The sequence below is a fragment of the Schistocerca piceifrons genome, chromosome 1, assembly GCF_021461385.2.
Source record: "Schistocerca piceifrons isolate TAMUIC-IGC-003096 chromosome 1, iqSchPice1.1, whole genome shotgun sequence".
NCBI classification, from domain to species: domain Eukaryota; kingdom Metazoa; phylum Arthropoda; class Insecta; order Orthoptera; family Acrididae; genus Schistocerca; species Schistocerca piceifrons.
Window position 1 is genome coordinate 1127446816 of NC_060138.1, and position 12769 is coordinate 1127459584.

The window sequence follows — 12769 nt, forward strand, 5'->3', positions numbered from 1 at the left end:
CAATGTAGGTCTGCGCTGTGATAGTGCCACACAAAACAACAAGGGGTGCAAGACCCCTCCATGAAAACATGACCACACCATAACACCAGTGACTCCGAATCTTACTGCTGGCACTACACACACTGGCAGATGACAGTCACCGAGCATTCGCCATACCCACACCCTGCCATCGGATCGCCACATTGTGTACTGTGATTTGTCACTCCATGCAACCTTTTTCCACTGTTCAATCGTGCAATGTTTACACTCCTTACACCAAGCGAGATGTCATGTGGCATTTATCGGTGTGATGTATGGCTTATGAGCAGCCGCTCGACCATGAAATCCAAGTTTTCTCACCTCCCGCCTAACTGTCATAGTACTTGCAGTGATTCCAAACGCAATTTGGAATTCCTGTGTGATGGTCTGGATAGAAGTCTGCCTACTACACATTGCTGCCCTCTTCAACTGTCGGCAGACTCTGTCAGTCAACAGACGAGGTCGGCCTGTAAGCTTTTGAACTGTACGTGTCCCTTCATGTTTCCACTTCATTATCACATTGGAAACAGTGGCCCTAGGGATGTTTAGGAGTGTGGAAATCTTACTTACAGAAAAATGATACAAGTAACACCAAACCAACTGACCACGTTCGAAGTCCATGAGTTTCGTGGAGCACCCCATTCTGCTCTCTCACGATGTCTAATGACTACTGAGGTCGCTGATATGGAGTATCTGACAGTAGGTGGCAGCACAATGCACTTAATATGAAAAATGTATGTTTTTGGGGGTGTTCAGATACTTTTGATCACATAGTGTATGTAGCAGTGAAAATATAAACAACATAAATGTGCAAGAATTAATTCGGAATATAATTGTATTAAGAAATTCTCAGTTGATTTCCAATTTTGAAACAATGAGGAACTGTTCTTTTCTCAAATTAAGAAAATTAATCTCACAAATTCAGTTGTATTAGAGCACTGTAAAAAAGCACAATTTTTTATCATGGTGCAAAAATTTTACTTTTTACATGCGTCACTAGTACTGCTTTTTTTAATGAAACATTTGCTGAACTATGTGATAAGGATCAGCCCATTAATCTGAGGCCACCTAAAAAGTAAGTACTATGATTTTATAAAAGTGAGTAAACCCACAGTGTCTTGAAATTTCAGATATTTGATTATTTGGTGTTATTTATGGGGTGTTCTCAAATTCCTCTTACAGTAAAAGACAGTGTGTGTAAATTAACAAGTGAATACTGTACATTTCTTGTCTGTCTTAATGAAGGGTATTGTACCACACTAGTCAGTTGCCTACACATTGTAATAACTGCTACTCTTTCACTCAGCTAGTGCAACAGAGTGGAATTTATTGGCTTACAAGTTTGCTCCTGTAGCATAGAATTCGGATGTCTTTGTTTCCTAGTCAAATCATGATCTACGTACTGCTCATGTCTTACTACTATGTGTAGTTTTATACTTTATTTATCCATTCTTTTCAGGCCATTATTCTGAAAGTCTCTTTTCTTTTGAGAATCTTCATCACCATCATCATCGTCATAATCATCCTTTCAACTTGTTTAATGTGTTATATAAAGCCTCTTGCTGAAACATATTTATATTGTATACTTTCCAAACGATGCAGGCTTCAAAAGTTTTTATCCTGAATTAAATGTTTTGTCAAGCATATTCCTTTTTCCATAAATATGCAATCAGAAATAATATATTAGGGATTTATATCCAGCTTTATATGTAACCTAATCAATAGCTCTACCATTGCTACTCATACATTTTCATGCAGTTACATCATCACTACTGGGTGATTTATTTCTTTAGGAACTGCCAAAGTGTACATTCCGAAAGGTTTACAGTTTTATTAACCAAGACAAAAATTACCTATTTTAATCTTGATCTGCACATATCTAGGAGGGCAGAACAATATTAAAAAGTTCTGCCACCAAATAAATGTACCAGCTGCATTTTTCTTTTCCTTTTGAATGCCATGAGCAGTTTTAGCCCCAAAGGCCATTTTCCAGTTGTAATGGGGACATCCTTCTCTAGAATTACTTTTCCTCAACAGTAGTTGTCAATACCAGTACTTATTATTGTTCAAATTTTGGACAAGTCAGTATCATCTCAGTTGCTTTTCAGAAAACTTTCATATAATTTTATACACAGTATAACAGAGATGCTGAGTTGTGATGTTCCTGTGTGCGGTTTCAGCTGTCTGAGACTGCAGATGTGTGAGCAAGTTGCGTTCGCAAAGTTATGATCTGTCCGTTCATTCATTGATGTCTCTGTTCACTGTAATAAGTTTAGTGTCTGTGATTTGTGACTGCACCGCAAAACCGTGCAATTAGTAGACGAAAGTACATGCCTCTCCAATGGGAACTGAAAACATTTGATTGCAAGGTCATAGGTCAACCGATTCCTCCACAGGAAAACATGTCTGCTATATTCTATATGACACTGGTGATGGCATGTGCGTCACATGACAGGAATATGTTGTCGACCCACCTAACTTGTACACTTGGTGAATGGGTAAAATGATTCTTCTACCTTGCCCGATTTAGGTTTTCTTGTGGATGTGACAATCACTCCCAAAAAAGTGATCGCATTGGCTGGACGGACAGACAGATAATAATTCTCCGGATATAAAAAATTAAACTTTTCACTCAAGGGAAGACTTGAACCAAGGACCTCTAGTTCTGCAGCTGCTCACGCTAACCACGGGACCACGGCGGTCCTGAGCTCACATTATCCTTGACGTTGCCTATCTTGCACATGGGCTACTGAGTTTGTATATTTTGCTTATTTTTTTCATAGTTCCACACAACTTCTTCCTGTTTTCTCGATTGATCTGTGTTCAGTTTTTCAAGGCCTATCCACTGTGCCAACTTATAACTAAATCTGAGGGGGGTGCGATCGGGAGGTTCCCTTGTAAGAGTTCTTGGGTTCAGAGTCAGCTGCGTGCACTGTTATTTAATGAAAATTTTTGTGCATACACATTACTCATTGTGTCCTGTTGAACTTGAAACTTTTGAAAACATCATAGTGCATCTACATAAAATTGCTGGAAATTTATTTTTCTGTCCTATATGGATGAAAATATTACGTAAACACTCAACTTGGTACTCGGATTTTCCTAATTAGACTTCTGGTTTCAGTGAATTAATAATTGAGAAAGTATTCTGAATTGTGGATAACAAATAACAGAAAACATGGTTATGGTAACAGAAGAGATTACCACAAATGTCTCTAACATTGAGGGTAGCAAAATGGAAAATAATCTTGAGATTTTTATCTGCCACAGTACCTGTACTGGAAAGAATCAGTGTGAAGCTGCCTATGCTTTATGATTGAACCTCGATTTGATAACACTTGGGAACAAATACAGACGACTTGTGCCTGCACGTCATGCACCTGGCGGCAGTGAACAGCAAGCGAATTCCAGTTGGCAAGCACTTCGTGGCACACGTGGCACTCCCACCTAAAACAATGAAAATTGCAAGTCAATATGTACATGAAGTGTAGCTCTGATTAACATACAATAGGAAAGACTATTTTAAGCACTCAGCAAATACCTCTACTTTCTTCACAGATTCCCTATCTGAAGGCTGGGATGGAAGCATGAAGACATATAAACATAAATGCAGGCAATCATAAGTGTTGGCTAAGAAAGAACAGGCATACACAATCTGAAAACAAATCCTGACCTAATCATCCTACCTGCAGATAAAGGTTCCACAACTATTGTCATGGATCACAGTGTCTACCTGGTAGAATGCCTCCACCAATTATCTGACTCCCACACCTATAAACTCTGCCAGATGGATTCTATCCCAGAAGTCCAACACAAACTCCAATTCCTCCTTAAAGCATTAGGTTCTTCACTGAACATCTCCTCACCCTGTCACATCCCACACATCCACCTTCTAGATACTCCCCAAAATCCACAAACCCAACAATCCTGGACATCCCATTGTGGCTGGTTATTGTGCCCCCACTGAAAGAATTTTGGCCCTCATTGACCAACACCTCTAACAAATTGCCCATATCCTAGCCTCCCAGGTCAAAGACACCAACCACTTCCTTCACTATCTCTCCATCATCCCCATCCTTTTACCTCCTGAGTCCCACTTGTCACTGTTGACCAACCTCCCTATAAACCAACATTCCTAATGCGTATGGTCATACCACTATTGAATGCTACCTTTCCCAATGTCCCTCACACTCCAAAGACACACCTCATTCCTCATACACCTTGTTAACTAACCCACAACTACTTCTCATTCGAAAGAAAGGTGTATAAACAAATCCACGGCACAGCCATGGGCACCCGCATGGCACCCTCCTACGCCAGCCTTTTTATGAGTCATCTAGAGGAGACCTTCCTAGCCTCCCAAAACACCAAAACCCTAGTCTGGTTCAGGTTCATTGATGATATCTTCATGGTCTGGAGCCAGATGTTGATTTCCTCCTCTCTGATGGCTCCATTCACACCTCTGTCCACATTAAACCCACCAACCACCTACAGTACTGGCATTTTGCAGCTGTCATCCCTTTCGTACCAAAAAATTCTTCCCACATAGCCTGGCCACCCTCGGACGGCGTATCTGCAGTGACAGAAACTCACTTGCTCAGTATGATGAGGGTCTCACCAAGGCCTTCACAGACAGGCCCTATCCCCCAGCTCTAGTCCGCAAACAGATTTCCTGTGCCATTTCCCCTTACACCACCAATTCTCCCAACACACCCATGAACCAGCCACAAAGGAGTGTCCCCTTCATCACCCAGTACCACCCCAGACTGGAACAACTGAACAGCATCCTTTGCCAGGGCTTTGATTACCTATAATCATGCCCTGAAATGAGGGACACCCTACCAAAGATACTTCTGACCCCTCCTAAAGTGGTTTTCTGTCACCCACCAAACCTCCACAACATCCTAATCCATCCCTATGCCACTCCCAATCCCAACACCTTGCCACAAGGGTCATATCCATGTGGAAGACCCAGGTGCAAAACTTGCTCAATCCACCCACCCAGCACTTCCTACTCCAGTTCTGTCACAGGTTTATCTCACCCCATCATGGGCTGGGCCACCTGTTAAAGCATCATTGTCATTCACCAGCTCTGCTGCAATAACTGCACAGCTTTTTATATTGACAGGTCTACCAACCAGCTGTCCACCAGGATGAACTGTGCTCATGAGCAAAATAGACCACCCTGTGGCACACCATGCAGCTGAACAGAACACGCTTTATTTCAATGGCTCTTCACCACCTGAGCTATCTGGATCCTTCCCTCCACCACCAGCTTTTTTGAACTGCACAGATGGAAGTTATCCTTACAACACATCTTCTGCTTCCATAATTATCCCGGCCTCAACCTACATAACACACTGTCCCCACACCCTCAACCTAATAGTTTCCACCCCCTCTGTCCTATCATCGCCTCCCCATTCTCACCTCCCATCCTGTTTATTTGCAGCCCACTTCTCTCCTTTTTTGCTCCTTTTTTTCTGCACGTCCCTGCCTCAAGACCTACTGACACTGTGCCTGTTGGCAGTCCAGTCCCACCACACTCCACCAGACAGCATTGATCTCTCTCTACCCACCTGTACACTACAATCCTGTTCACTACCCCCCCCCCCCCCCCCTCCTCCCACTTCATGTTGCAATCTGAACTGAGATGCTGGAGATGGCAGTCATTTGTGCGTGAGGTGAGCTTGCCTGTGTGTGTGGGAATGGTGTGTGTAATGTTCTAACCAACCCTTGGGTACATGGATTTTTAAATTCTAATCATTTCATTTATGAAGAAATTATATATCCACAAACATAAGCTATATGTATTCAACCAGGTATTTGTAAAGGAGGTAAGAACACAAGACACAATATTGTCATCTCTACACATAAGTAAGACGTTCTCAATCTGTTCCCAACATTGGTCGTACAGCATGTATTTTAAGTAAAAGACTACCAGCCACACATCAATGAGCCACTCTTTAAAATGACAGCTTAAAAATCCACCTTAGCTAATGATAAATTCTATAAACTCCCTGACCTGTACTGAAGAAAGCTATTCTCTCTTAACACCTGGAGATATCTGGTACTCTATCACATACCAGCATTTCTCATGTACAATATTTCGACAATGTGGATTGTTATCTTCATCAGCTGCTACCTGAGACTGCTTGTCAAGTGGAATAGGCAGTCTGTTTGACGAGCAGGCAATGAAGTCATTTGAGACAGATCACAAGCTCAGATTACAGAAAGATGGGGTAGGAATTTGGTAATGCCCTTTACAAAGGAATCGTCCTGGTGTTTGTCTTAAGTGACTTAAGGCTGCATGGGGATTTGAACAGTCATGGTCCTAAATGAGAGCACAATGTGCTAACCACTGCATCACCTCACTTGTTTTTTTTTCTTCTTCTTTTCTTTCTTTTAGTCCCTTCCCACCCACCCTGCCTCTGGCATTAAGGCAGCAATAGAATGAGGAACTGTATTATGATTTTTAGACAAATAATATTGGATGAAAGAATTCAGTATATCAGTCTTCTCTCTGTCACACTCCATTTTGGCATCAGTACAACCACTGTGCTACTGTACTGATTACTTCCAATGACGTACTGGCTTTGTATAAGTCTTAAATTTCCTAGGATTTTGTTTTATTTCCTAGGATTTTGTTTATTGGATCAGGAGGAAGAATTTTGCCATTGAATTCATTAAATGTATCTCACATTGCTGTCCTTACACTAATTTTGACTTCATTGCTTTTAATTGTTCACTCCATTTACATCTGTAATCACACTCCTTTTGGTTTCATAATGCTGTAGCAACATGGCTACTGAACTAAAGCTTGGGCACCCATCCTTCACAACCTTGTTGAGAACATTCCTGTCTAAAGCATAACATACAACACTTCAGCATTTTATTCAATGATACTCTGCATTTTCAGTCACAGAGTTTGTTGTTGACTGCTCAAGTAGTACATAATCTGTTTCTTTTCGCATTTGCTAATCAGAAATATTGTCTTATTCCTTGTAACACCTGTAGTCATTGGCAATGTAACACTCTTATGGTACATGAATCAAAAGTTTGAGGTCAGCTTGTCACCAGGAGATCTGGGATGTTACTCCCGTGAGCCTTTTCTGCCACTTTTGAATGTAACTTTTGGGTAATGCATTTTGTATGCAATTATACAATTCCCTATCTCCGCCACATATTTCAGTTGCATTACTATATAATTCTATAACTGGCAAGTTGAAATCTCCTCCTATTATGTAGCATGGCCATGAGTATTACACAAAATTCGTCAGATTTTCTCTTAAGCATTCTGCCACTATAGCTCTTGAGACATGTGGGCTATACAAGCATCCAGTTACCATGATTGATCAACCCTTAGTAAGTGCCTCTATCCAACTTCGGCTGCATTCTGGATTTGAAATAACCTGACTAAGTGTAACTGAGGTTTTTTAAGGCAATAAACTTCATTGGTGTGCAGCCAATCCTTGGGGCATCTCTCACAAGATGGATTTTAAGACTTCACTGCCATTCACGTCTGGCTCCAGGCAGCTTTCTATTAAAAGTACTATGTACAATGAGTAACACTGATGGTGAGAGTTTTTCATTGAGCTCTTGCAGTTAACTAATTACATATTAAAATTACACATTTTGCCCTGCAAGGATTAATGTTCTCTCTGCACTTAACGTGGCTGATTTACTTCTGGACAAACAAGGCATGTAATCGATCACTGGGCTTTTGGAAAGGTTTCTCTAACCTAAAAAGCACACTTTTCATGACACGGCTAACCTGCTAACTGATTAGCAACTTCCAGTGTGTAACACATGCTTGTCATATTAAGGGTGGGGTGGAAGAGTTTATCTTCACAGTTCTCCACTTGATAGAAGAGTTCAAAAAATCAGGGTGATATGGATCAAGAAATAAACATCCAAAATTGCTTCAGAATAGTGTGAGTGCCTGATTTAAGCCCTCCACTTGGATCCAGACTCAAGTATCATGATTGGTTCCAGGAACAAAGCTGAAAATCACCTCTCATGTTCCTCGTCATTTAACAAAGTGTCAACTGCCATATTTTTTCCAATAATTTTTGTGAATGTCCATCTAGTTGGTATTTATGAAAATAGGTATAGTGCCCTCAGTATATAAAGAACTGGCAGAATCTAATGCTTCACCACGCTCTAAAATGCTATAATCAAAAAAAGTTGGTAACTAGCAATGTCATGTTACTTCCTCATTTCCTCATATCAATATATTATAGGTTAAGTCTAATTAGACGTTTGGCTTGTAGTGTACATATTACAATAACATGGATAACACCAACTACCATAATACATAATTTCCCTTTACCGTCTAGTCTGAATATTCCAGATCATTTTGAAATGTGCAACTCAGATAAGACCTCTTCATTGACAAATATTTTCTTATTATTGAAGGTTTCCTATCCACCTTCTGCTGACTGTCTTCACTGGATTTGTTTTTACATATTATCTGCTGGTGGTGGGATGTCAAGTAGTGGAAGAACTGATCAGAGGGGTGTAAGCTGATACTTGCCAAAGTAAAGTTGCACCCTCAGCAAGCAAGGTGACACTCACCCTCTTCTTCTACGCTGAAGGTCCGACACTCCTAGAGCATGGATACACCCTTAACAGTGATGTGTACCGTGAGGCACACTGCAACTTATCAAGAGTAAACAGCCATGGCTGCTCATGTGGGAAGTAATTCTGCTACACAATAATGCATATCCACATGTATCCAAGGTCACACAAAGTGTAATGGCCAAGTTCAAGTAGGGGCATCTTCAGCACTCGCCCTACAGCCTGGACAAGTCACCAGGCAAGTTCCATGTGTTTGGTCTGCTATGGAAATATCTCAAAGGGAAGCATTTCCATTTGGATGATGACCTGAAGGACATAGTGGGGGTTTGACTCCTGTCACAGCCACAGGAATTCTGGGAACAGCGAATCCCTTGGCTCGTGAAACAGTGGGATAGTTGTGCTCATGCCTCTGGTGATTTCTTATGAATAATGACATCAATTATACCCACAGTGTCGTTTCATACCTTTTCTTTTGAACACCCTCATACCTTGTCACAGTATAGTTCTTACTTTGAGAAATACAGCAACAGAATTATTTACATGGAAGTCACCATAAGAAAGAGTTTCAGGAAAATGATGTAAGGATACTACACACCTTTTTAGCAGAACGAAGTCTGTTCAAAAAATTCCAGACTGTTGTCCAAAAATTTTTCTGCACTTACCTTTTACTTACCGTGCATGGTCTCCTTCAAAATACTCTCCTACACAGCTGATACACTGCCCCCAATGCTATTTCCACTTCTGGAAGCAGTCTTGGCACACTTCTTGCTGGTTTGTGCAAAGCACTGTTTGGGAATTTTCTTTTATCGCATCTATCATTGCAAATCTTCATCCTTCCAATGGGGTTTTCAGCTTTGGAAATAAAAAAAAGTCTGCAGGGGCAAGGTCTGGAGAGTATGGAGGATGAGGCAGCACGGAGATTTCATTTCTTGTGCAACAGTCACACACCAACAGGGATGAATGTGAGGGTGCGTTATTGTGATGCAAGAGCCATGAACTGCCTTGCCACATTTCAGGCCTTTTCCTTCTCACATTTTCTCAAAGACGTCACAACACATCCCAATAGTACCATCAATTAACAGTTTGTCCCTGTGGCACAAATTCATGATGAACTAATCCTTCACAGTCAAAGAAAACTATCAGCAAGGTTTTCACATTTTACCTAACCTGACGAGCTTTTTTTGGTCTTGGGGAACCTTTCCCGAGCCATTGTGAAGATCATAACTGTAGACCCATGCCTCATCACTAGTTATGATTCTCTTAAGGAACATCTTGTTTTCATTTGCCCAATCCATAAGCTCTTTACAGACTGTCAAGCGAAGTTCTTTCTAGTCTTGACTCATGAGTCGTGGGATGGATGTGGCAGCAACACAATGCGTTCCTAGATGCTGTGTCAGGATTTCATGAGATGATCCAACTGAAATGCTACATTCTTCTGCAATCTCTTGGACAGTCAGTGTTAAATTGGCATGCATAATTTTGTTGACATTCCTGACATGAGTGTCATCAGTAGACATCGAAGGGCACCCTGAATGAGGGTCATCTTTAACTTTCATCTGACCATTTATAAACCGCGTCCAGCTTAAGAAATCATCACCATAAGCTTCAGCATCATTCAGTGTGTCTCTGTAAAGGTTTTCTTGAGTTTCACAAAAAATTAAAATCCGGACAGGTTGCTCATCTAAATCTAACATCTCGAAATTCACAAACTGTATGACACAACACTCTATTCACTACAGCACTGAAATATAACTCACAGACATATAACAATGAAACCTCTGGCAGTTACATATTAAACACAGACATGTGCAGGGATGCCAGCGTCATTTCGCTCCAAAACACCAATAGCAAAAAATTACGAATGTCCCATAATTTTTTGTACACACCTCGTACATGATTCTGACAATACATGTTGTAGTAATATATATATGTGCAGTTGCCTGGGCACCGTAATGTAAGGGGGGAGAAGAGCAATGGGGTGGGGGTGGGTGGCAGACAGCAGATAAATGTGACTGGCTGATCACTGGACTAGAAACTGATGAGCCAATCACTCAGTGACACACTAAAAACTCAAGCCTAAAAGCAATTTATCGCTTAAAATTGCTTCTGCTCTTCTGGTAAAATATGAACTGTACTCAGTTAAAATATGCATACAGTGATTTGTACAAGATGGGCACCACTTACTGGATGATTGCTGGAGTGCCAAGGCATGTATTAATGGACTCTGCACTAGATACACGCTTCAGCTTCCTGGAGACTACCATAAGCAGTTTAAATTGATCTTGTGAGTAGTATAGGGTTGAACAATTAAACACGGCAAATCACCCAAGACTAATTTTTAGAGCAGAGACTTGATTGGAGGCAGGCTGGAATAATTTGTTTCCATCAGAGAAAGTATTTGAGGTATACTGTGACCACATAGTTTCCACTGGGAGGACAGTACCCAAAGCAGTTCTATGGAACTTGTAAGTACACAAATAAAATAGCTACAAACAAATCCGGGGTATGGCTATTGGCACCTGCATGGCACCATCCTATACCAACTTATTCATGGGGCATCTAGAGGAATCCCTTCTAACCAACCAGATTCCCAAACCCCTCACCTAGTTGAGATTCACTGATGACATCTTCGTGAAATGGATCGAGAGTGAGGACACCCGTTCCACTTTTCTTCAGAATCTCAACACCTTTTCCCTCACTCATTCACACGGTCTCCCCTCAACGCAACAAGCCATCTTCCTCAATGCTGACCTCCGCCTCAAAGATGACTACATCAGCACATCCATCCATATGAAACCTACCAACCAAAAAAAAGTAATACCTCCACTTTTACAGCTGGCACCAACACCATACCAAAAAGTCAATTCCGTACAGCCTAACCACCTGTGGCCGTCACATCTGTATTGATGAGCAGACCCTCTCAAAATATACTAAGGTTTTCACTGTGGCCTTTACAGACCGGAATTACCATCCTAACCTTGTACAAAAACAGATCTCCTCTGCCGTACATCTCCAGTCACCCACCACCTCCCAAAGTCCCACCATCTGGCCACAAAGGAGCATTCTCCTCGTCATTCAGTACTATACAGTACTGGAACAACTGGATCACATACTCCGACACGGTTTCAACTACCTCTCGTTGTGCCCTGAAATGAGGAATGTCCAACACACTATCCTTCCCACCCGCCCCACTATAGTATTTCGTGCCTACTGAAGCTACACAGTAACCTTGTACATCCATACACAACCACTGCTCCCAACCCCTTACCTCGTGGCTCATACCCCTGCAATAGACACAGATGCAAGACCTGTCCCATACATCCTCCCACCACCACCTATACCAGTCCGGTCCCAAACGTCACCTATCCTATCAAAGGCAGGACTGCCTATGAAACCAGTCACGTGATCTGTAAGTTAAGTTGCAACCACTGTGCTGCACTCTACACGGGGCATGACAACCAACAAGCTGTCTGTCTGCAGGAATGGCTACTGACAAACTGTGGCCAAGAAACTTCTGGTCCACCCAGCCAGTGAGCAGGCTGCCCAACATGGTGTTCTTCATTTCAATGACTACTTTACAGCCTGTGCCATCTGGATCCTTACCACAAACATCAGCTTTTCTGAACTGTCCAGGTGAGAACTCTCCCTACAATATATTCCACTTCCCGTAACCCTCTTGGCCTTAAGTTTTGTAGGTCATTGTCCTTTACCCACCTATCCCCTTTCCTGTTCCCATTCCAGTGCTACACAGTCTTCTGTTCTACCAACATACCCACAGTATTGTTACTTCTCTCATTTTCCACGGCCAGCTCCTGGCTCTCACCCTCTTTCTGTTCAACCTCCCAACTGCATCTGCATGCTCTACCCTCTCCCTACCGCATCCCTATATACTCCTACTCCTACAAGCAACAGTTTACCATCCCCCACCCTGCTATCCCTCCACCTCTCCACCCCAGCCTCCTCCTTTACCCCACCATCCAGTTTGCTTCTCTGATCAAGCGCTGCTGCTCACAGTCTGGGATGGCAGCCAGACACTGTGGTCATGTGTGTGTGTGTGTGTGTGTGTGTTTTCTAATTCTGATGAAGGCCTGTTTGGCCGAAAGCTTTGTTTGACAGTCTTTTTGTCATGTCTACTTGTGACTCAGCACCTCCGCTATACTGTGAGTGGCAACTA

The 12769-nt window shown here is 42.0% G+C and overlaps 1 protein-coding gene across 1 annotated transcript in view; it reads right to left on the bottom strand.

Annotated features, from left to right (window-relative positions):
• The window catches only part of LOC124804040, a 69737-nt gene that overhangs the window by 25240 nt on the left and 31728 nt on the right, over positions 1-12769 (bottom strand). The window contains exon 5 of the mRNA XM_047264720.1: positions 3292-3465. Within this exon, the coding sequence (XP_047120676.1) occupies positions 3292-3465 (174 nt within the window). The remainder of the gene's footprint in view (positions 1-3291; positions 3466-12769) is intronic.